The sequence below is a fragment of the Giraffa tippelskirchi genome, chromosome 5, assembly GCF_054371585.1.
Source record: "Giraffa tippelskirchi isolate mGirTip1 chromosome 5, T2T-mGirTip1v1.2.pri, whole genome shotgun sequence".
Lineage (NCBI taxonomy): Eukaryota > Metazoa > Chordata > Mammalia > Artiodactyla > Giraffidae > Giraffa > Giraffa tippelskirchi.
In genome coordinates, this window is record NC_137279.1 from 25,326,740 (window position 1) to 25,352,384 (window position 25,645).

At 42.1% G+C, this 25,645-nt stretch overlaps 2 protein-coding genes across 2 annotated transcripts; both read left to right on the plus strand.

Moving 5' to 3' along the window:
- Positions 1–6,911: 6,911 nt before the first annotated feature.
- On the plus strand, positions 6,912–9,903 carry LOC145504597 (melanoma antigen preferentially expressed in tumors-like). Its single transcript, XM_081485708.1, has 2 exons — positions 6,912–7,741; positions 8,999–9,903. Exons 1-2 carry the CDS (start codon positions 7,224–7,226, stop codon positions 9,570–9,572), a joined length of 1,092 nt encoding a protein of 363 aa, XP_081341834.1. The 5' UTR covers positions 6,912–7,223; the 3' UTR covers positions 9,573–9,903.
- A 10,325-nt stretch (positions 9,904–20,228) lies between these two features.
- Positions 20,229–24,204, plus strand: LOC145504599 (PRAME family member 12-like). Its single transcript, XM_081485709.1, has 3 exons — positions 20,229–21,560; positions 21,972–22,544; positions 23,541–24,204. Exons 1-3 carry the CDS (start codon positions 21,274–21,276, stop codon positions 23,752–23,754), a joined length of 1,074 nt encoding a protein of 357 aa, XP_081341835.1. The 5' UTR covers positions 20,229–21,273; the 3' UTR covers positions 23,755–24,204.
- The last annotated feature ends 1,441 nt before the right edge of the window (positions 24,205–25,645 follow it).

Consider the following 25,645-nt stretch of genomic DNA (forward strand, 5'->3'; position numbering starts at 1 on the left):
CACAAAGATATGCTCAAAAAAGAAAATTACTGGCCAATACCACTGATAACCATAGCCACAAAAATCCTTAACAAAATACTACCAGATATCAATAGAATCCAACAATATATCAAAAGGATCATACACCATGATCAATTGGGATTCACCCCAGGGATGCAAGGATTCTTCAGTATATGCAAATCAGTCAACGTGACACACCACATTAACCGACTGAAGAATGAAAAACATAGATGAAGAACACCTATCACAAACATTTCAATAGATGCAGAAAAATCTTTTGACAAAATTCAACACCCATTTATGATTAAAATGAAAGGACAAACAAAACTAGTAAACCTTTAGCCAGACACTTTAAGTAAAAAACAGAAGACTCAAATCAATAAAATTAGAAATGAAAAAGGAGAAGTTACAAGTGACACCTTATTTTTATGAAAAACGTCTCAGGAAAGTAGGCATAAAGGGAACTTTTCTCAACATAATAAAGAAAATATATGAGAAACTCACAGAAAATATCATTCTTAATGGTGAAAACTGAAAGCATTTCCTCAAAGATCAGGAACAAGACAAGGATGTGCACTCTTGCCCCTATTATTTAGCATAGTTTTTAAAGTCCTAGCTTTGGCAATCAGAGAAGAAAAAGAAATACAAGAAATCCACTTTGGAAGATATAGGGTGAAACTCACTGTTTACAGAAGACATGATTGTATACGTACAAAAACCTAAATATACTACTAGAAAACCAGTAGACCTCATCAATGAATTTGGTAATATTAAAGTTTACAAAATTAATACACATAAATCTGTTGCATTCCTATACACTAACAATAGAATATCAGAAAGAGAAATTTTAAAAAATGTATCCTATTTCAGTTCAGTTCAGTTCAGTTCAGTTGCTCAGTCGTGTCCGACTCTTTGTGACCCCATGAATCGCAGCACGCCAGGCCTCCCTGTCCATCATCAACTACCGGAGTCCACCCAAACCCATGTTCATTGAGTTGGTGATGCTATCCAACCATCTCATCCTCTGTCGTCCCCTTCTCCTCCTGCCCTCCATCTTTCCCAGCATCAGGGTCTTTTCCAATGAGTCAGCTCTTCGCATCAGGTGGCCAAAGTATTGGAGTTTCAGCTTCAACATCAGTCCTTCCAATGAACACCCAGGATTGATCTCCTTTAGGATGGACTGGTTGGATCTCCTTGCAGTCCAAGGGACTCTCAAGAGTCTTCTCCAGAACCACAGTTCAAAAGCATCAATTTTTCGGTGCTCAGCTTTCTTTATAATCCAACTCTCACATCCATATACATGACTACAGGAAAAACCATAGCTTTGACTAGACAGACCTTTGTTGACAAAGTAATGTCTCTGCTTTTTAATATGTTGTCTAGGTTGATCATAACTTTCCTTCCAAAGAGTAAGCATCTTTTAATTTAATGGCTGCAATCACCATCTGCAGTGATTATGGAGCCCCCAGAAATAAAGTCACCCACTGTTTCCACTGTTTCCCCATCTATCTGCCATGAAGTGATGGGAACAGATGCCATGATCATAGTTTTCTGAATGTTGAGCTTTAAGCCAACTTTTTCACTCTCTTTCACTTTCATCAAGAGGCTCTTTAGTTCTTCACTTTCTGCCATAAGGGTGGTGTCATTTGCATATCTGAGATTATTGATATTTCTCCTGGCAATCTTGATTGCAGCTTGTGCTTCATCCAGCCCAGCATTTTTCCTGATGTACTCTGCATATAAGTTAAATAAGCAGGATGACAATATATAGTCTTGACATACTCCTTTTCCTATTTGGAACCAGTCTGTTGTTCCATGTCCGGTTCTAACTGTTGCTTCCTGACCTGCATACAGGTTTCTCAAGAGGCAGGTCAGGTAGTCTGGTATTCCCATCTCTTGAAGAATTTACCACAGTTTATTGTGATCCACACAGTCAAATGCTTTAGCATAGTCAATAAAGCAGAAATAGATGTTTTTCTGGAACTCTCTTGCTTTTTTGATGATCCAGCAGATGTTGGCAATTTGATCTCTGGTTCCTCTGCCTTTTCTAAAACCAACTTGAACATCTGGAAGTTCATGGTTCACGTATTGCTGAAGCCTGGCTTGGAGAATTTTGAGCATTACTTTACTAGCATGTGAGATGAGTGTAATTGTGTGGTAGTTTGAGCATTCTTTGACATTGCCTTTCTTTGGGATTGGAATGAAAACTGTCCTTTTCCAGTCCTGTGGCCACTGCTGAGTTTTCCAAATTTGCTGGCATATCACGTGCGGCATTTCCACAGCATCATCTTTTAGGATTTGAAATAGCTCAACTGGAATTCCATCACCTCCACTAGCTTTGTTTGTAGTGATGCTTCCTAAGGCCCACCTGACTTCACATTCTAGGATGTCTGGCTCTAGGTGAGTGTGAGTGATCACACCATCGTGATTATATGGGTCGTGAAGATTTTTTTTTGTACAGTTCTGTGTATAATTGCCAACTCTTCTTGATCTCTTCTGCTTCTATTGTATCTTTACCATTTCTGTCCTTTATTGTGATGATCTTTGGATGAACTGTTTCTTTGATATTTCCAGCTTTCTTGAAGAGATCTCTAGTCTTTCCCCTTCTGTTGTTTTCCTCTCTTTCTTTGTATTGTTCATTGAAGAAGGTCTTCTTGTCTATCCTTGGTATTCTCTGGAACTCAGCATTTAGTTGGGTGTATCTTTCCCTTTCTCCCTTTTTGCTTCTTTTCTTTCTTCAGCTACTTGTAAAGCCTCCTCAGACAACCAGCCTGCCTTCTTGCATTTCTTTTTCTTTGGGATGGTTTGCACCACTGCTTCCTGTTCAGTGTTCTTCAAGAACCTCTGTCCATAGTTCTTCAGGCATTCTGTTTACTAGATCTAATCCCTTGAATCTATACATCACCTCCACTCTATATTCATAGTGAATTTGATTCAAGTCAGTACTTAACTGACCTAGTGGTTTTCCCCACTTTCTTTATTTTAAGTCTGAATTTTGCTATAGGGAGCTGATGATCTGAGCCACAGTCATTTCTGGGTCTTGTGTTTTTGCTGACTGATTTCAGCTTCTCCATCTTTGGCTACAAAGAATGTAATCAATCTGAACTTGGTATTGATAATTTGGTGATGTCCATGTGTAAAGTTGTCTCTTGTGTTGTTGAAAAAGGGGGTTTGCTATGACTAGTAGATTCTCTGGGCAGAATTCTGTTAACCTGTGCCTTGCTTCATTTTGTACTCCAAGGCCAAACTTGCCTTTTACTCTGGGCATCTCTTGACTTCCTACTTTTGCATTCCAATCCCTTATGATGAAAAGGACATCTTTTCTTGTTATTAATTCTAGAAGGCCTTGTAGGTCTTCATAGAACTGGACTTCACCTTCTTTGGCACCAGTGGTTGGGGCATAGACTTGGATTACTGTAATGTTGAATGGTTTGCCTTGGGAATGAATCAAGAACACTCTGTCATTTTTGAGGTTGCACCGGAGTACTGCATTTCGGACCCTTTTGTTGATTGTGAGGGCTACTCCATTTCTTCTATGGGATTCTTGCCCACAGTGTAGCTATAATGATCATCTGAATTAAATTCACCCAGTCCCGTCCATTTTAGCTCACTGATTCCTAAGATGGCCATCTCCATCTTGACCTTGACTCATGGACTTAACATTCCAGGTTCCTATGCAATACTGTTCTTTAGAGCATCAAATTTTACTTTTATCACCAGAAATATCCACAGCTGAGCATCGTTTCCACTTTGGCCCAGCTGCTTCATTCTTTCTGGAGCTATTAGTAGTTGTCCTCTGCTCTTTTCCAGTAGCATATTGGACACCTCTGACCTGGGGGGCTCATGTTTCAGTGTCATATATTTTTGCCTTTTTATATAGTTCATGAGGTTCTCATGGCAAGTATACTGGGGTGGTTTGCCATTCCCTCCTCCAGTGGATTATGTTTAGTCAGAACTCTCCACTATGACCCATCTGTCTTGGGTGGCCCTGCACGACATGGCTTATAGTTTCATTGAGTTACCCAAGCCTTTCTGCCACAGTAAGGCAGTGATTCATAAAAGGGTTTTAATTGCTAAACCCCACCAAAAATCTTTTATTCTTCTTGTTCTCCAAGAGGAAAAACAAAAAACAAAAAAACAGACAAACAATAGTTTACACTGTGTCATTCACGAGGACCCTTTAGGAACGACCCCCGCCCCGCCCCCGCCTCACTACCCAGCCCTCACCCTTACTCTTGATTGTGATTTTGAGCCAGCTCTTTCAGAGAAGCCTTGGCTTAAGCCCAGAGAACCAAGCACAGGCCCAATTGCATTTCCCTTGCTCCTTTTAATTGGCTCGTGATCTGCTGTTTCTCATGTAAAGCCAAAGCGACAACTTGACACAGAGAGGAATTTATGTTGTTTCCTTTGAGAATGACACCACCATGTTTTTGAAGCTGCTCTAATCGTGGGACATTTTGTTTACATCAATCTGTCAAAGCATTCCCAAACAATACAGTGATGCTTTCAAACTTCATTTTGGCTTTCCAATGGCAGGAACAAATAATGGCTTTCCTGTCTCACACTCATGGCTATAACAGACTCCATTTGTTGTTATTGTTTAGTGCTAAGTTTTGTCCAACTCTTTTGCGACCTCATGGACTATAGTCCACCAGGCTCCTCTGTCCACGGGATTTCCCAGGCAAGAATACTAGAGTGAGTTGCCATTTCCTTCCCCAGAGGATCTTCCCAACCCTGGCAGAACCTGAGTCTCCTGCTTGGCAAGCAGATTCTTTACCACTCAGACACCTGGGACACTCCCAGAAGTGACCTACTAGTGAAAATCAATGTTCCAGGAGTGAATCCATGATTGAGCCTTTGATTCCCCTCACCCCATGTATTCCCTCCTGAATGAATATCTGATTAAATCAATTCATCTGGTTATATGTGAAGATCTAATCAAGATTTTCCTGGAGGACAGCCCCAAGTCTAATCAGGCATCGCTTTCTGATTGGATGGTAGTAGTTGGACAGGGAAATAATGTGATCAGAAAGGCTTATAAAAACCTCAGGCATCAAAGAAGAGGTGCAGAAGTTTCTTTCTCTGGAGTCACTGCCTGGGAGCTATCTGAGCACCCTGCCAACCACAGCAGAGCTGGTAAGTTACAGACCTCAGCAAAGGACACCCTCATCTTACCTATGGTCAGCAGGTTTTCACTGGTGGTGTGCAGCTATGGATGTCAAGGAGATTTTCCTTTTTCTTTCTTTCCAGATGTGTAAATGTAAGGCTTTGGTTTTGCCTCTAAGTGTAATTTTGCCTTAATCCCAAACATCCGAATTTGTGCTTTGGTTTATCTCATTTAAAAATATCTTAATCAACAAGATTTTAGTTTTCAAAGAAAACATCTAAATTTTTGAAATTCTATTTCTCAACACTGAAAATAGTTTGTGCAAGTAGCATTCATATAAGGAGTATATGTTTCATCTTTCCTAGCACGTTAACTGTGGGAACTGAGGGTAAAGGTTGTGTTGGGCTACATGAAGCTATTATTCCCATAGTTTTAAGGCTCTAAGTGACGATTTAGAGTTTTCTCCCCCATAAAAAGATTGAGCTTAACATTCAGGTCATGGTACAAGTTTCCCATGAGCAAAGTAGCGGATGGAAATGGATGGACTAGTGGGTTGTGTTTCTTCCTCCTTGGTCCTTCTGAGATGCTTGTTCTGGTGCCTGTAGGGGCAGAGCTATGGTTTTCTGCCCACTGAACCCAGAGTGAAATCGTACAAAAACTGAGGCTCTTCCACCACTGCCAAAGCAGTGACTTTGACTGTGAATTAGTTCCTCTGGAGGGTGGGGAGACAGATGAAGGGGTGTTCATGCTTACCTGAGAAAGATGCCTTGTTCCCTGCAAGTTCTCACAGGATTCCTTTAGGAGCAGATTCAGGATGAGTATCTGGAACCCCCTGAGACTCCTGAACTTGGCAGGAAAGAGCCTACTAACCAATGAGGCCTTGGCCATTTCTGCTCTGGAGTGTCTGCCCATCGAGCTCTTCCCCCCACTCTTCATGGAAGCATTCTGTGGAAGACACAGAAAGACCTTAAAGGCCTTGGTTCAAGCCTGGCCCTTTGTCCACCTGCCTCTGGAGGGCCTGATGCAGACGCCTCATCTGGGAACCTTACAGGCAGTGCTGAATGGTTTGATGTCCTGCTTGCACAGAAAGATCAGCCCAGGTGAGTCAGATGCAGGTAACCTGGTAGGATATGGGCAGTCCTGAAGAGACAGCCGAAGTCAGGAGTGAAGTGAGTGAAAGTTGCTCAGTCGTGTCCGACTCTTTGCAACACTGTGGACTGTAGTCTATGGAATTCTCCAGGCCAGAATACTGGTGTGGGTAGCCTTTCCCTTCTCCAGGGGATCTTCCCAACCCAGGGATCAAACCCAGGTCTCCCGCATTGCAGGAAAGTTCTTTACCAGCTGATCCACAAGGGAAGTCCAAGAATACTGGAATGTGTAGCCTGTCCCTTCACCAGTGGATCTTCCTGACCCAGGAATAGAACCGGGGTCTCCTGCATTGCAGGCAGACTCTTTACCAACTCAGTTATCAGGGAAGTCAGGAGAGTAGATGGTAAATCGATGGACCAGTGGCCTCTGATGATGCCAATGAAGAAATACAGAGATTTGGCCGTTGCTGAGCTCACTTTGAGAAATACCAGGTAGCACTAGTGGTAAAGAACTTGCTTGCCAATGCAGGAGACATAGGAGACAAGGGTTCAATCTCTGTGTCAGGAAGATCCCCTGGAGGAGGGCATAGCAACCCATTCCAGTATTCTTGCCTGGAAAATTCCATGGACAAAGGAACCTGGGTTACAACCCATGGGATCACAAAAGAGTTAGACATGACTGAAGGGACTAAGCACATGTCTTTCAGCAGTGCATCAGTGTCCAAGATGCAAGGGAATCTGAAAGTATGTCCCAGCCTCCTCCCAGGGATGCCTAAGGGCACTAGAAGTATAAAGCTAGGAGAAATTAAAGGGGAAAAGGAGATGAATGAAGGTGAGGCAGAGACAGAAGAAGAGGGCAAGGCAGCAGGTGATGTCAGGAATATGAAGTAAAAACTCAGGTGGGAAGTCAGAGTGTTGCCTAAATTTTGTGTGGATCTTAAACCATCCTTGCCAATCTGCTGGTTCCCCACAGGAGGTGCAAATTGCAGGTGCTGGATTTAAGGAATTCTGGCCAGGACTTCTGGAGAATGTGGTCTAGATCCAAGGTCCATGTGTCTTCAAGCTCATCAATGGTGCCAGGGGCTGTGGACAGTTTGAGGGCCGAGAATCCCGCAACTCCCTTTGAGGTGTTCATAGAACTTCACCTCAAGGAAAGGAGCATGGATGGATTCCTCACCTACCTCCTAAAGTGGGTGAAGGAGAGGAAAGCTTCCATACACCTGTGCTGTAAGAAACTAAGCATTCTTTCATTTCCCATGGAAAATATTATGAAGGTCCTGAGCATGATGCGACTGGACTGTATCCAGGAGGTACACGTGAATTGCACCTGGAGTTTGCCCACCCTGGCCATGTTTGCCCCTCTCCTGGGCCAGATAAGTAAAGTGCAGAGACTCCTCATCTCCCACATCCACCTGCCAGCTCCCAAGGAGCAGGACAAACAGCACATTGTCAAAATTACATCTCAGTTCCTGAGCATGCACCACCTCCGGGATCTTCATCTGGAATCCCCCTTCTACCTTGAAGGCTGCCTGGACCAGATGCTCAGGTGAGTATGCATGGCTGGCCAGGTAACAGTAAACAACACTAGGATATCAAATGCACTATCCTCTTTGCTGTTCTATCCCGAACTGTGGTATCACACAACCACCCAAATCAAGGTAGCGGTCCAAACTGGGACAGAAGTTCTGGAAAGGGACATCCTGTTAGGAAGCTATAGACTAGGGGTTAGAATATAGTGGAGTGGGTATTTGATTTCTTTTTTAGTTAGTGTTATCTTTCCTAGATGACTTAGGAAAATGGGTAAGGGAATGCGGCATCGAAGACGGACAACTCAGCCAGGTCTGAGCATTTATACACCGAAGCTGTGTGCCCTCCAGTTCTGTGACCACTATAAGCCTATTTCAAATAACCTATCTGTAAAAGCTTGTTTGTGGATCCAGATAAAGTAATTAGTATATGGAAAATACATGATCCTGGAGTTGATGGTAATAGAGCAGGGGTCAAAGGGATCATAAAAACTGGTAGATAGTTTGCAGATAAAGCAGGGATGTAAGTGAGCCCCTGCAGACTGTCAGCCTCAGTGGATGTCATGGGATCTTGCCCAGGTTTGTCCTCTACACATGTCAGAAGCCTCACCTGCCTGAGATGGGTGCCTGGGGCCAAAGTGTGATGGGAAGGAAGCCGGCCTAGGAAGCATTTTAAGTATATCTCTTACTATTAACATTCAGTGATGTCCACTCTTGATTGAAGTAAGATATCAGTCTCTCCTCTGAGCTTGTCCTAGTGCATTCCATTATCTTCATTCATCCTCATAAGGAAGCAAAGTAAGTTTTACTCTGCTTGAGTAATGAGGAGAGAGAGCTTTTAAGATTCTATGTACTTTAAGGGATGGGATGGGGAGGGAGGTGGGAGGGAGGGTCAGGATGGGAACACATGTACACCCATGGCTGATTCATGTGAATGTATGGCAAAAACCACCACAATATTGTGAAGTAATTAGCCTCCAATTAAAATAAATTTAAAAAAATTAAAGAAAATTCCTTAAAATGTCAACCTAAAAAAAAAATAATAACTTGATCTTTTTCATGAATAAAAATATCTGCTAATAAGGAAAAAAAATTCTATGTACTTGACCCAGTCACATAGAGGTGAAATGACTGGCTGCAATGAGATTGGCCATTCTGGGTATTAATCCTTATTGGATGATTTGACCAGACTTGGGCTTGGGCAGATCACTTGTCTCTCAACTTGCAGTCAAATTCCACCTCATTTTCTAAGATCTAATTCCTCTCTTTCTCCCCAGGTGCCCGATGACCCCCTTGAATACCCTTACGATAACTCGCTGCCTCCTTACAGATTCAGACCTGACCCATCTGTCCCAGAGTCTGAAAGTTAGTCAGCTAAAGGGCCTGAATCTGAGTGGTGTCACGATGACCTACTCTAGTCCTGAGCTCCTCCCAGCTCTGCTGGAGAAAGTTTCAGCCACCCTCCAGGAGCTGTACTTAGAGCAATGTGGGATCAGGGACTTCCACCTGGAATTCCTTCTGCCATCCCTGAGCCTCTGCATCCAGCTCACATCCTTCAGTCTGTGTGGAAACTTCCTCTCCATGGCCATCGTGGGAAAGCTGGTGCGACACACCTCCAGGCTGCCCAGTTTAAGTCGAGAGCTGTACCCTGTCCCTCAGGAGAGTTTCAGCTCTCAGGGGATCCTCCAACCAGGTAGACTTGCCCAGTGTTGGATGGAACTGCTTGAGGTTCTGAAGGACTTGGGACGTCCCAGGACCATCTGGATTTGCTTCACCCTCTGTCCACACTGTGGAGATAACACATTCTATCATCCTGAGCCCATCATATACAGCAGTAACACCCTTACCTAGTTGAGTGCATCGATGAAAAGCTTTCTTCTGAGCACTTGGGAACTGAAATCTAGGACAAAGTACATTGTGAAGGGAAAACAGACCCGTGGTTTCAGACATCTTCTCAATGTGAATGTGAAAAGGAAATGTAATCTTGCAAGGAGCAAGATTGCAGGGGGAAATATAGTCTCCATGGTAATGGGATATTTGTGGACATGTGTCCCGTAGAGTCAGAAATAGGAACCTAAATTTCTTTAGGTGGATTTGAGGTTGAGACTCACATGTTGAAGCTATCCTTGGGTAGATGGTTATAAAGAAATGGTCAGAAATAAAGAGACCTTCATTGTAAGCCTACTGCTGCTGCTGTGCATGATGTATTCTTAATTTTTCCGTTCACACCACAGGAATTTCCAAACACTGATTTTTTTTTAAAGCCACTGAGTTGTCTATGATCCAAAACCTTACCACTGCCACCAGTTCCTTATTCTATCTGGGGCATCTCTGACCTTGCTTACTTCTGGGGCTGTTCAGTGGGTTTATACACACTGAGAGGAACATATTGTGTACAGTGAGCCACTCGAGTGCAGACCCCTGCACTGTTCTTTGGAAATTTTGCAATTTGGTCTTCTCACACATCACAGCCTTCAGACTTTGAGAATTGTGCTTTACAGAAGGAAATGAGTAGGAGGACCCTCACTACTGACTCAGGCCATGACCCTGGACATGAGCAGTCCTTGTGATTGTCTTGGTCCCTCCATAAGGCAAGAATATAGGAGTGGGTTGCCATTTCCTCCTCCAGGGGATTGTCTAGACCCAGGGATCAAACCCCAGTCTCTTGTGTCTCCTGCATTGCACACTGGTTCTTTACGAACTGAGTCACCTGGGAAGTCACTTTTCTGTAAATGCTAGTTTACTAAATAATTGTGTGATTAAATAATATTCATTTAAATACCTAAGATATAAATGCTCTTCAAAAAATTATAAAGGATATAACTATTTTGTTTGTAGTTTTAATTAATTTTTAAAATTTTAGTTTTATTTTAATGTGGATTTTTCAAAATGTTTAACTTGGTTAGGCATCTCAAAAACATAGGACTTAGAAACTGATTTTGACAATCAATGAGCATTAGTTTTTCTTCTGCTTTAGAAAATATTTAGTATAATAAAATTTTAGAGCAGGAAGGGTTACAGTTACATTTGTAAAAGTAGATTTTCTTTTTTAGAGCAATTTTTGTTTCAAAGTAAAACTGAGAAGAAAGCACACTGAGGGCTCATTAACACATGACCCCACAATATGCACAGATACTCTACATATCAGCATCTTCACTGGTTCCTACCGTTCTCAGCTCTGGACATTCAAGGAGTTTTCCCACAAAGGGGAGGCCAGGCCAGGGCCCGTGAAGCCACTGCAGGTCCCTATGCTCCTCCTTGATTTGTGTCAGGCAACCAATGGGATGTGGTTTGACTTTCATCTTCCATGGCATTTCTATGGATCAAAGCAGGCAATCTGGTATCACTTGGATGACAACAACACGGTACTAGGCCTCATTTTTCTCATTTCCTTCTGTAAAGCACAATTCTCAAAGTCTGAAGGCTGTGATGTGTGAGAAGACCAAATTGCAAAATTTCCAAAGAACATTCATCCCTTTCCTCGGTCTCAGCCAAGATGGGGGACCCTCCTCCACTTCCCACCCAAATTGCATCTCATCTTTGCATCCAAAATGGATGTTAATTACCAAGTGAAATAAGTCAGACAGAGAAGGAGAAATACAGTATGACAACCCTTATATGTGGAATCTAAAAAGAAATGATAAAAATGAACTTACTTTCAAAACAGAAAGAGACTCACAGACTTAGAGAATGGTTGCCCTGGGGGAAGGGTAGGAGAAAGGGGTAGTTAGAGAGTTTGGGATGGATATGTACACACTGCAGTATTTAAAATGGAGAACTAGCAAGGAGCTTCTGTATAGCACATGGAATTCTGCTCAATGTAAGGTGGCAGCCTGGGTGCGAGAGAAGTATGGGGGAGAATGTATACATGTACATGTATAGCTGAGTCCCTTCACTGTTTACCTGCAACTGTCACAACATTGTTTGTAAATCTGCTATGTGTGATGCAGCTCAAAGTGGAAGTCATCCTGAACGTGGTAGAACATTCAACACCAATAAGAGCTTCTGTATTTAGTGCAGGAAAGGTGTTGGTGTTTATGAACAGAAAAACAGAATTTTATTTCTGTGCCTAATTGTGTCACCTTGATCAGAATCTGTGTTGAACATAACTAAGTTTGAGGAAACAGTAGTGATCTAAATACACTTGGAAATGGGGCAGTGAAAATAAGATGTGGCTTCTAACACCCCTGAAAAATGACTAGGGAAATTTGCTATTTGTAAAATGTCATCAGTGAGATAAACAAACAAATCTCACCTGGCAGCAGCTGCCTCTGGATGGCAAGGTTATTTGGGACTGACCAAAGTTTATTTCTTCTCTGGCTCCAAGTTCCCCAAGAGCCTACAGTGCTGACCCAAGTGCCTCTCAGTTTTGGAAAGGTCTGATATAAGGACTCATCCTCTCTCTCTCCTCACATTTTTAGGCTTATTTTATTCATGCAGTATGTTGTGCTGATGCCAAGATCCTGGGAAAAAAGCACCATCTAAGGTGACAGTGTTTCCTCTGACTCACTCCTTTACTTTCTCAATATCACCAAGAATAACATTTCTAATTTCTCTTTCCAAAAAAGAAAAAATAACAGAAAGAAAGAAACCTTTATTTTAGATTATTGTCATCATTAGTGAATCCCTTAGGAATTCCCAGCTTCAAACTGTCCACACACACTTTTATTTTTCAGGGTGATTTTGACCTGTCAACCTTGAGACAACGTTTGGCTTACGGCTGGAAAACCAATCACATCCCCAAAGCTCTTCCCTTGCTGCCTGAATAGGTTCACAACCTCTTATGTTTTCTACATAACATCTGAGTGACAAGTTGATACAGGAATGAGTATTCCCCTCCCCCCCCCACCGCCTTTGGGAACAACACCATTGTGTTCATGAAGCTGTTTTACTTCAGGGATTTTTTTGATAATTTTGATTTGACCAAAGATCCCAAACAATGATATTTTCAACTTTTGCTTTTTCTTGTCCAATGGAAGAACCAATAATCACTTTCTTATTTGACCCCTAAGAATATAACTGTCTGTATTGGTAGGATAGGTATCAGTATTTGTGAAGTGAATCCTTGAATCGGTCCTTGATTACTCAGTCATCCCATCATTCTTTGCCGCCTGAATGTATATCTGATTCAACCAACTAACCTAGAGAAAAATGAAGATCCACAGGGACCACAGTAATTTAATCAGGTGCCCATTACTGATTGGCTTAGCAGTGGGATGGAGGGATGATGGAAATAGAAAGCCTTATTAAAAGTTTCAAGCTCTGGAGAAGAGGAGCAGACTTCTCTGGCTCTAGAGACACCAGCTGGGTTCTCCGCAGAGTCTGAGGTCTGAGCATCCCACCAGCCACATCAGAGCAGTAAGTTATCACCTTCAGATAAGGATATCCTTTTTCTTACTTATAGTTAGCTAATCTTGAAGGGAGGTATGTATCTCTGGATGGTAGGGAGGGTTTTCAAAAGATTGTTTCTTTCCAATTAATATATTTCAGGTTTTGGTTTTGCCTCTCATTGTAGTTTTGCCTGAATCTGAAACATTTTAATTTGTGTTTTAGTTGATAACATTTTACAGTCAAAGCTCCACTAAAAAATAAAGCTTAAGAAGAAAAAAAAATTGGGAAAAAGCCAGGCAAGAATGCTTCCTTATAAAGGATTTGAGTTCCCTAAGGTCAGGGTTCCTAAGCTGAGAAGTAAACCTGGTATAAAAACACCATCACCTGGGGATCTCTGTAGTTCCCATGAAAGAAGCATAGCTAAAATGAGGTTCATTCTGTTTACTGTGCTATAATAATAAAGGTCTTTATTTTTTTTTTTTTAGCCATGCTGTGGGACATGAGGGATCTTAGTTCCCTGACCCTTCATAGATCATAGCCTTGTCATGGTGAAGGGGCTTCAGTAACTCAGTGAAGGTAGGAGACAGTCGGTGCAGGACCACTCAAGATGGGTGGGTCATAGTGAAGAATTCTGTGAAAACATGGTCCACTGGAAAAGGAAATGGCAAACCACTTCAGTATTCTTGCCTAGAGAACACCACAGATAGTATGAAAAGGCAAAAAGATATGATACTGTAAGATGCACCCCCCTCCCAGGTGAGAAGGTGTCCAATATGCTGCTGGTGAAGAGTGGAGGGCCATTACTAATTCATCCAGAAATAATGAAGTGTCAGGGCAAAGTAGAAATGACCCTCAGCTGTGGGTAAGTCTGATAGTTAAATTAAAGTCCAATGCTGAAAAAACCACTATGGCATAGGAACCTTGAATGTTAGGTCCATGAATTAAGGTAAATTGGATGTGGTCAAGCAGGAGATGGCAAGATTGAACATGGACATTTTAGGAATCAGTGAACTGAAATGGATGGGAATGGGTGAATTTAATTCAGATGACCATTGTATCTACTACCATGGGCAGGAATCCCTTAAAGAAGTGCAGTAGCCCTCATAGTCAACAAAAGAGTCTGAAATGCAGTGCTTAGGTGCAACCTCAAAAACAATAGAATAAACTTGATATGATTCCTAGGCAAATCATTCAATAGCACAGTAATTCAAGTCTGTGCCCCAACCACAATGCCAAAGAAGCTGATGTTGATCAGTTCTATGAAGACATACAACACCTTCTAGAACTAATACCAAAAAAGTTGTCCTCTTCATCATAGGGGATTAGAATGAAAAGTAGGAAATCAAGAGATACCTGAAACAATAGGCAAGGTTGACCTTGGAGTACAAAATGAAAGACAAAGGCTAATACAGTTTTAAGAGAACAAGCTGGTCATAGCAAACACCCTCATCCAACATTCCAAGACATGACTACACATGGAAATCACCAGAGAATCAATACCAAAATCAGATTGATTATGCTATTTGCAGTCAGAGATGGAGTAGCTCTATATAGTCAGTAAAAACAAGGCCTGAAGCTAACAGTGGCTCAGATCATGAACTCCATATTGCAAAATTCAGGATTAAATTGAAGAAAGTAAGAAAAGCCACTAGACCATTCTGGTATGACCTAAATCAAATCCCTTATGATTTTACAGTGGAAGTGAAGAATAGATTCAAAGGATTAGATCTGGTAGACAGAGTGCCTGAAGAACTATGGACAGAGGTTTATAACATTGTACAGGAGGGAGTGGCTAAAACCATCCCCAAGAAAAAGAAATGCAAGAGAGCAAAGTGATGGTCTGAAGAGCCTTAATAAATAGCTGAAGAAAGAAGAGAAGTGAAAGATAAGGGAGAAAGGGAAAGATACACTTAACTGAATACAGAGTTACAGAGAAGAGCAAAGAGAGATAAGAAGACTTTCTTAAAGGGAAATTCAAGGAAATAGAGTAAAACAATAGAATGGGAGAAACTAGGTATCTCTTCAAGAGAACTGGAGATATCAAGAAAACATTTCATTCAAAGATGGCCACAAGAAATGACAGAAACAGTATGGACCTAAGAGAAGTTGAAGAGATTAAAAAGAGATGGCAAGAATACATGGAAGAAGTATATATTAAAAAGTCTTAATGACCTGGGTAATCATGATGGTATGATCACTCACCTAGAGCCAGACATCCTGGAGTGTGAAGTCAAGTGGGCCTTAGAAAGCATTACTATGGACAAAGCTAGTGGTGTGAGGTGAATGGATTTTAAATAGCTCAGTTGGAGCTATTTAAAATCCTAAAATATGATGCTGTTAAAGTGCTGCACTCAATATGTCAGCAAATTAAAAAAAAACTCAACAGTGACCATAGGGCTGGAAAAGATCAGTTCATTCCAATCCCAAATAAGGCAATGCCATCAAATGCTCAAACTACTGCACACTGTACTCACTTCACATACTAGCAATGTTATGCTCAAAATCTTTCAATCTAGCCTTAAGCAGTACATGAGCCAAGAAGTTGCAGATGTTCAAGCTGGGTTTCAAACAGGCAGAAGAACCAGAGATCAAATTGCTAACATTCCTTGGATCAGGTAGAAAGGAAGGGTGTTCCAAAAGAACATTTACTTTTTCTTGACTACACTAAAACCTTTGACTGCGTGGATCACAAAAAATTGTGGAAAAATCTTAAAGGGATGGAAGTACCAGAAACCCTACCTGTTTCTTGAGAAACCTGTACGGGGGTCAAGAAGTATCCTTAGCACTAGAAATGGAAAAATTGACTGGTTCCAAACTGGGAAAGAATTAAGACAAGACCATATATGGTCACCCTGCTTATTTACCTTCTATGCAGAGTACATCACAGGAAACACTGGACTCGATGAGTCACAAGCTAGAATCAAGATTGTCAGAAGTGTTGAGAAACTGAGATATGGAAATGATACAGAAAGTGAAGAGGAACTAAAGAAACTCCGGATGATGGTGAAAGAGAAAAGTGAAAAAGGTGACTTGAATCTCAACATTAAAAAAACTAGTTCATGGAATCCAATCCCATCACTTCATGACAAATAGAATGGGAAAACATGGAAGCAGTGACAGATTTTATTTTCTTGGGCTACGAAATCCTTACAGATGGTGACTGCAGCCATGAAATTAAAAGGTACTTACTCCTTGGAAAGAATGCTATGACAAACCTAGACAGCATATTAAAAAGCAGAGACACCACTTTACTGACAAAGATGCACATAGTCAAAGCTATGGTTTTTCCCATAGCATGTATGGATATGAGAGTTGGACGTTATGGAAGGCTGACTGCTGAAGAATTTATGCTTTTGAATTGTGGTGCTGCAAAAGACTTAAGAATCCATGGACAGCAAGGAGATCAAACCTGTCAACCCTAAAAGAAATAAACTGAATATTCATTGAAAGGACTCATGCTGAAGTTGAAGCTCTGATACTATGGTCACCTGATGCAAAGAGCCAACTCATTAGAAAAGACCCTGATGTTGGTAAAGATTGAAGGGAAAAGGAGAAGGTGATAGTAGAGGATGTGACAGTTAGACAGCATCACTGAACCGTGGATGTTATTGCTGTTGTTCAGTAGCATGGATAACTTTTAAAGGTGGAGAAAGATTCTCTCTTTATAGGTGACCTTAAATTTCAAACATTTCTTTGTGTGATGCAGCCCAAAGTAGGAGTAATCCCTGAATATAGTAAAACTTTAAACAACCAGTATGAACTTTTGTATTTAGGGGACAAAAGGTGTTGGTATTTATGAATATAAGCACAGAATTTAATTTCTGTGCCTTTGATCAGAATCTGTATTGAAGGCATCTAAGTTTGAGGAAACATTAATGCTTTCAACACACTTGGAAAGGGGTCAATGAAATTATGGTTTGGCTTCTAAAACACCTGCAGGCTTTCCAGGTGGCACACTGGTAAAGAATCCTCCTGCCAAATCAAGAAACACAGTAGACTTTGGTTTGACTACTAGGTGGGGAAGATCCTCTGAAGAAGGAAATGGCCACCCACTTCAGTATTCTTACCTAGAAAATTCCATGGACAGAGGATCTTGGTGGACTACAGTCCATGGGGTCAAAAAGAGTTGCACATGACTGAGCATGCACTCACACACTGGTTTGATCTCTGATAAATGACTGGGGAAATTTGCCATCTGGAAAGTGGCCTCAGTGAGGGAAAAAAAACAAACAACTTACAGATGACCTCTCCTGGTAGCAGTTACCTCTGGATGGCAGGGTTATCTGGGACTGATCAAGATTTTTTTTCTTCCCTGGCTCCAAGTTCCCCCAGGAACCCGCAGTGCCCACCCTTATTGCCTCTCAGTCTTGGAAATGTCTGATCCCAGGAAATGTCAGAGCTCTCCTCTTCTCACATTCTTAGATTTAGTCTTTTCATGCCATTTGTTATCTTGATCACAACTTCCTGGAGGAAAAAAAGCCATCTAAGTTGAGAATTCCAAATCAGGAAAGGAGTACACGTCAAGGCTGTATATTGTCACCCTGCTTATTTAACTTATATGCAGAGTACATCATGAGAAATGCTGGACTGGATGAAGCACAAGCTGGAATCAAGATTCCCAGGAGAAATATCAATAACCTCAGGTATGCAGATGACACCACACTTAAGGAAGAAAGCAAAGAAAAACTAAAGATCCTCTTGATGAAAGTGAAAGAGGAGAGTGAAAAAGGTGCCTTAAAACTCAACATTCAGAAAACTAAGATCATGGCATCCAGTCCCATCACTTCATGGCAAATAGATGTGGAAACAGTGGCAGACTATTTTGGGGGGCCCCATAATCACTGCAGATGATGACTGCAGCCATGAAATGAAAAGATGCTTACTCCTTGGAAGGAAAGTTATGACCAACCTAGACAGCATATTAAAAAGCAGAGATATCACTTTGCCAACAATGGTTCATCTAGTCAAAGCTATGATTTTTCCAGCAGTCATGCATTGGACTCTAAAGAAAGCTGAGAGCCAAAGAATTGATGCTTTTGAACTGTGGTGTTGGAGAAGACTCTTGAGAGTCCCTTGCACTGCAAGGAGATCCAACCAGTCAATCCTAAAGGAAATCAGTCCTGAATATTCATTGGAAGGACTGATGTTGAAGCTGAAACTCCAATAATTTGGCCACCTGATGAGAAGAACTGACTCATCTGAAAAGACCCTGATGCTGGGAAAGATTGAAGGTGGGAGGAGAAGGGGATGACAGAGCACGAGATGGTTGGATGACATTACCAACTCAATGGACATGAGTTGAGTAAACTCTGGGAGTTGGTGATGGACAGGGAGGCCTGGCGTGCTGCAGTCCATGGGGTCACAAAGAGTCGCACACGATTGAGCGACTGAACTGAATTGAACTGAAGTTGAGAGTGACTCCTCTGAGCCACTCTCCTTTGCTATGTTTTTTACAAAACTTTATTTTCCTGATTTTTGGTTGCCTTGTTCTTCATTGCTGTGCACGCCTTTCTCTAGTTGTGGTGAGAGGGAGCTACTCTTCCTCGTGGTGCACAGGCTTCTGATTTCGGCTTCTCTTGTTGTAGAGCACAGGCTCAGTAGTTGTGACTCCTGGGCTTAGTTGCCCTGGAGCATGTGGCATCCTCCTAGATCAAAAGATCAAGCCAGTGTCTCCTGCATCTGCAGGGGGATTCTTTACTCTGAGTCACTAGGGGAGCCTTCTTTTACTATCTCAATATCACCTTGAATAACATCTTTAAATTTCCCTGTGTCCTTCCTGGTTCAGTTTTGGAAAGTTATACTTTTCTAAGAATTTGTCATTTCTTCCAAGTTGTCCATTTTATTGGCATATAGCTGCTGATAGTAGTCTCTTATGATCCTTTGTATTTCTGTGTTGTCTGTTGTGATCTCCCCATTTTCATTTCTAATTTTGTTGATTTGATTCTTTTCCCTTTGTTTCTTGATGAGTCTGGCTAACGGTTTGTCAATTTTATTTATCTTCTCAAAAAACCAGCTTTTAGCTTTGTTGATTTTTACTATAGTCTCTTTTGTTTCTTTTACATTTATTTCTGCCCTAATTTTTAAGATTTCTTTCCTTCTACTAACCCTGGGGTTCTTCATTTCTTCCTTCTCTAGTTGCTTTAGGTGTAGAGTTAGGTTATTTATCTGATTTTTTTCTTGTTTCTCAAGGTAAGCCTGCATTGCTATGAACCTTCCCCTTAGCACTGCTTTTACAGTGTCCCATAAGTTTTGGGTTGTCGTGTTTTCATTTTCATTCGTTTCTATGAATATTTTGATTTCTGTTTTTATTTATTCTGTGATTTGTTGGTTATTCAGAAGCATGTTGTTTAGCCTCCATATGTTGGAATTTTTAATAGTTTTTTCCCTGTAATTGAGATCTAATCTTACTGCATTGTGGTCAGAAAAGATGATTGGAATAATTTCAGTTTTTTTGAATTTACCAAGGCTAGATTTGTGTCCCAGGATGTGATCTATCCTGGAGAAGGATCCAAGTGCACTTGAGAAAAAGGGGAAATTGATTGTTCTGGGATGAAATGTCCTATAGATAATCAATTAGGTCTAGCTGGTCCATTGTGTCATTTAAAGTTTGTGTTTCCTTGTTAATTTTCTGTTCAGTTGATCTATCCATAGGTGTGAGTCGGGTATTAAAGTCTCCCACTATTATTGTGTTATTTATTTTATATTGTTGTTTATCATTCACGTGGTTCCTTTAGAAATACCCAACTCCAACCTGTCCAGATCCACTCTTACTTCTCACTGAGAAATAAGTGTCCTGATCTGTCCACCTTCAGAGAAGATGTGGCTTAAGGCTGGAAAACCAATCATATCCTGGACAGCTCTTCCCTTGCTGCCTGAACATGCTCACAGTCTCCTGTGTTTCCTACATAACACCTGAGTGACAAGCTGATACATGGATGAGTGCGTTTTGTTTTCTTTGGGAACAACATCACTGTTTTCATGAAGCTATTTTAATTCAAGGATATTTTGCTAATTTTGACTTCACCAAAACTCTCCCAATAATGATACTTTGAACTTTTGTTTCTTTTTGTATTCAATGTTAGCAACCAACAATCCTTTCCTGTCTGACTCCCAAGAGTTTAACTGTCCATATTGGTAAAATTCAGTCAATGTTTGGGAAGTGAATAGGTCCTTGATTACCCAGATACCTGATCATTTTCTCCTTCCTGAATGTATATAAGATGCAATGAACTAACCTACAGAAAAAATGAAGATCCAATCAAGACCAATACAATGAGAGTTCTAGAATCTAATCAGATGTCCCTCTCTGATTGGGTTAGTAGTGGGACAGAGAGATGATGGGAATAGAATGACCCTTAAAAGCCTCATGCACTGCAGAAGAGGTGTAGACTTTTCTGGTTCCGGAGACCCCAGCTGAGTTCTCCACAGGGTCTGAGGTCTGAGTGCACCACCAGCCACAGCAGAGCAGTAAGTAACCACCCTCAGATAAAGACGTCCTTTTCTTACTTATGGAGTAAGTTGAGTGGAGGCACATGTTTCTGGATGGTAGGCAGGGTTTTCAAAAAGAATCATTTCTCTCCTATGAACACATTTAAGGTTTTGGTTTTGCTCTCAGGATAGTTTTACATGAATCTCAAACACTGTGATTTGTGATTTAGCTGGTATCACTTTAAATGTCTATACCAAGCAGATATTTTTAGTGAAATATATCAGTTTGGAATTTTATTTCATGAAATCTAAAATACATATTAGTATACAAATGGCACTCATCTTATGAATCACTGACAGTGGAGGCTGTGTGGATCCACGTGACTCTCCTCTTCCCATAGAGTTAGAGCTCTAAGTGATGGTCGGACTATTTTCCCCAAATAAAGATGGAGTCAGTTTTCATGCACTTTAGTATGCATTCATTTCTAGGTGCAAATGAATACAAAAAGCAGTAGATGGACCCAAATGGGCTAGTGGTTGCCTTTGCCTCCTCAGTACTAGTAAAATGCATATTCAAAATACAGAAAGAGTCATCACTTTGTCTCCACTGAGCCCTGCCTAGTGTAATATGGCTAAGTGCCTCTCTTGTACTGCTGCTAGATAAATGATCTTGGCCCTGAGTGGATTCCTTGGAAGAGTAGGGAGACATTCTAATGTGTGCTTCTGCATTGTCTAAAATGGATCCCTTGCTCCCTGGCAGTTTCAACAGGAGTCATTTTGGAACAGAGTCAGGATGAGTGTCCAGACCCCACCCAGACTCCTTGACCTGGCGGGAATGCACCTGCTGAGGGCCTATGACTTGGACTTTTCTACTCGGGAGAGTCTGCCCACGGAGCTCTTCCCACGCCTCTTCCTGGAAGCCTTCCATGGAAGACATGTTGAGACCCTGAAAGCAATGGTGCAAATCTGGCCCTTTGTCCACCTGCCTCTAGGGGCCCTGATTGACCTGCCTCATGTGGGGCCCCTAAAAGCAGTGCTGGAAGCACTCGATGTCCTGCTTGCCCAGAAGGTTCGATCCAAGTGAGTCTGATTTGGGTAATCTGGTAAAAATCCTGGGTGTCTCAGGGGAGACACCTGGGGTGAGGTAATGACATCTTCAGAGGGTTCTGCAGATAGCAATGAAGAAGCCTTGGCTCACTAAGGGAAATGTTTTCTGAAAGCATAAGAGTGCCTTTAAAGAAGGGGATCCTGAAAGAGTATTCCCCGACTCCTCCCAGTCATGGTTAGAGTTACTAGAAGTGAAGCATCAGAAAGGATAAGAGGGGAAAAGGAGATGAAGGAAAGTGAGGCAGAGAGGGAAGAAGTCAAGGCAGCTGGTGACGTCAGGAATGTTACAGCACAGGTGGGCAGTCTTCTGTCAATTTGTGAGGCTGTTTTTTTCTACCCTGTGTATCTTTTAATGCATCCTTATCAATCTCCTTCTTCTCCCAGGAGGTGCAAACTGTGGGTGCTAGATTTACGAAATACTGGCCAGAACTTCTGGAGCATGTGGTCCGGAGCCAGCAGTTATGGGTGCTCAAGCTCACGAACGGCAGCAGTGCCTGAGCCCAGGCCAACAACAAAGTTGTGCTCAGCTCCACTGAAGGTTTTTATAGACCTTTGCCTGAAGGAAAAGACCCTGGACAACTTCCTCACCTACTTCCTTTGGTGGGTGGAGCAAAGAAAATCTTCCATCCACCTGTGTTGTAAGAAGCTGAAGATCGTTTCAATGCCAATGGGAAATATTGTGAAGGTCCTGAGCCTGGTGCAGCTGGACTGTATCCAAGAGGTGTACGTGAGTTGCACATGGAATCTGTCCACCCTGGCCACATTTGCTCCTTTTCTGGGTGAGATGTGTAGTTTGCAGAGACTCATTCTCTTCCCCATCCACGTGTCTGCCTTCAAGAAGCAGGAAGAGCACCACGTTATGCAAATTACCTCTCAGTTTCTGAGGCTGGGCCACCTCCAGGATCTCCATCTGGAGTCTCCCTCTTTCCCTGAAGGCCACCTGGACCAGATGTTCAGGTGAGTGTGCACCACTGGCTGGGTTACATTGAACACAACATTAGATGTCAAAAGCACAGTCTCCTCTGTTGTTCTCTCCTAGAGTGTGGTGATTCTGAACCACACAAATCAAGGTAGGAGGTTAAAGCAGTCTAGTGGCTCTTGTGAGACACCTTGCTTGGAAGATATGGAGTAATGACTGGGATGCTTGCATCCCAGAGTTTGCAGTTTCCTCCTACCTTGAAGGTGTCTATGTCAAAATGGTAAAAATAGGATAATTAGAAAAGACATTGAAGTCGGGAAAGTACATCAGATCAGAGCATTCCTGAAGAAAATCTCCATGCTCCCAAGGTTTGTGCACACAGTGAACCTGTTCTAAATTCCCTCTGTGTAAAAGTTGTTTTGTGCTCTGGATAAGTTAATCCATATATAGGAGAAGAATGGTTCTGAAGATGATGTTAATTGAGCTGAGAGAAAAGGATCATAAACACTGATAGAAAGCTTGCATACCGTGCAGAAACGTCAGTGAGCCCTTTAGACTGGCATCACTGGGATCCTGTGTAAGTTGGTTCCTTATGTATGTCTCCCTACAGCCTCACCTGGCCAGAGATAGGATCTGGAGCTCCATCTTGTCCTGAACGAAGCCTTACCTTAAACCATTATGAGATCTCATCTCCCCACACTAATATTCAGTGATGTCCACACTTGATGGAGACCCTTTCTGGATCTCTTCATAGCATGTTATAGTGATTCCATGATCTTCATTTTTCAGGAGGAAGTGGAATATGTTGTAATCTGCTTGATAGATGAGGATAGAGAGTCTTTCTGGTACTATGAAGTGACTCAGTGCAACAGTGAGGTTGACAAGGCTCAGACTAGAATGAGACTGGCACATCAGTGTATTGATCCTCAAAACAGATGATCAGACAAAGCTTAGCCCTGTAGAAACCATTTGTCTATTACCTGTGTGCAACTGGCACCTAGTTCTCAAGAACTAATTGCTTGGTTTCTCCCCAGGTGCCTGAAGTCCCCCTTGGACAGCCTGTCAATAACCAAGTGCTGGCTTACTGAATCAGACTTGACCTACCTGTCCCAGAGCCCAAACATCAGTCAGCTAAAGAGCCTGGATCTGAGTTGTGTCACCATGACTGACTTTAGTCCTGAGCTCCTCCACGTTCTGCTGGAGAAAGTTGCAGCCACCCTCCAGGAACTGGACTTAAGATGTGTATGAGACCACGGACTCCCAGCTGGAGGCCTTCCTGCCTGCCCTGAGCCTCTGCTCCCAGCTCAGGCCCTTCAGCCTCTGTGGGAACCTCCTGTCCATGGCTGTCATGGAGAAGCTGCTGAGACACACCGCTCTGCTGCCCTGTTTAAGGCAAGAGCGTTATCCTGCCCCTCAGGAGAGTTACAGACCTCACGGTGTTCTCCTGGTAGGGAGACTTTCCCAGCTTCAGGCTCAGCTGTTGGAGATTTTGAGAGACTTGGGACATCCTAGGATCATCTGGATTAGCCTCAGCGCCTGTCCTCACTGTGGTGAGGATGTATGCCATCACATGGAGCCCATTATATACAACTGTCCTGACCCTGCCTAGGGGATTGCCTCTGTCAGAAACTTTCTTCTGTGCACGTTGAAACTGAAATCTAGAACTTGGGGACATCATAAAGGGAATACAGACCTAGGGTTTCAGACATCTGCTCAATGCGATTGGGAAAAGGAAAGGTGATAGTGGGGGTGGTGCAGGATTGCAGGGGGAAATGTAGATTCTAGGAGGGCATGGGACTTGCATGGATATGTGCTTCTAGAATCTGATATGAACCTGGGTGGTTACACACTAGAGACCCACGTGTTGGAGTTATCCCTAGGGAAATTGTTGTAAAGAAATGGTCAGGAAATATCATAAGACACCCCTTATATATGGAATCTAAAAAGAAATGATACAAATGAACTTACTTGCAAAACAGAAAGAGAATCACAGACTTAGAAAACAAACCCATGGTTGCCGAGGGGAAGGGATGGCTTGGGACTTTAGGAAGGTCATGTACATACAGCTATGTCGAGTGATAACCAACGGGAACCTATTGTATAGTACATGGAGCTCTGCTCAATGTTATGTGTAAGCTTGGATTGGAGGGGGGTTTGAGGGATACATGTATGTATATGGCTAAGTCCTTGCACTGTTCATCTGAAACTATCACAACATTGTTAATAGGCTATGCCCCAATACAAAATGTTTTTGGTGCTAAAAACATAAAAATACAATTCAAAAAAAAAAAAATGAAATTGTCAGGAATAAAGAGATCGTCCTGGTAAGCTAAACAGGAAAGAAATTTAAAATGAGACTGGATAAATGTATAGATGTGACATTTATTTTGTTGTAAAAGAACATAATGTGACATTGTCCAATAAAAATAATTAATAGAAATAAATAAAGAGACGATCGTGGAAAATCAACTGCTGTCCTCCATGATGTATTATTCTGTGTTCAGTTTATGCCTCCGTTATCTCCAGCTAATGATAAAATTAGGCACAGTGTTGTCCATGATTCAAAACCTTACCACTCCTATAATTTCTTTATTCTGTCTGGTGCATCTCCTGTGTTTGTATGTGTCTGTGTGTGTATGTATGTGTGTGTGTGTGTGTGTGCTTAGTCACCTAGTCATGGTTGACTCTCTGGAATCCCATGGACTGTAGCCCGCCAGGCTCTTCTATGCATGGGATTCTCCAGGTAAGAATACTGGAATGGGTAGCCATTCCCTTCTCCAGGGTATCTTCCTGACTCAGGGATCAAACCTTGGGCTTCTGCATTGCAGGCAGATTCTGTACTGTTTGAGCCACCATGTAAGCCCCGTGGGGCAATTCTCATTTCTATGCTTATTTCTTTGGCTGTTTAGTGCATTAATAACACAAAGGGGAACACAAAGTGTGACCTACTGGAATATGACCTACTGGAATGAAGAGCTCTTGGCAGGGCTCTCACTGATGACTCAGGCCATGACCTGGGGCATGGGTATTCTTCATGCTTGTACCAGTGGATGTATAAGTTGCAGTTGCTTGCCTTTCTGTATGCTTCACTGCCAAAGGCAATCTCTTCAGTTCTGCAAGATGTTTTCCACACTGCCAA

Coding starts and splice junctions, on each gene's coding strand:
- LOC145504597 (XM_081485708.1), top strand. CDS start 7,224: ATGTGGTCTAGATCCAAGGTCCATGTGTCTTCAAGCTCATCAATGGTG. Junction 7,742..8,998: donor TGCCTGGACCAGATGCTCAG/GTGAGTATGCAT, acceptor CTTTCTCCCCAG/GTGCCCGATGACCCCCTTGA.
- LOC145504599 (XM_081485709.1), top strand. CDS start 21,274: ATGAGTGTCCAGACCCCACCCAGACTCCTTGACCTGGCGGGAATGCAC. Junction 21,561..21,971: donor GCCCAGAAGGTTCGATCCAA/GTGAGTCTGATT, acceptor TTCTTCTCCCAG/GAGGTGCAAACTGTGGGTGC. Junction 22,545..23,540: donor CACCTGGACCAGATGTTCAG/GTGAGTGTGCAC, acceptor GTTTCTCCCCAG/GTGCCTGAAGTCCCCCTTGG.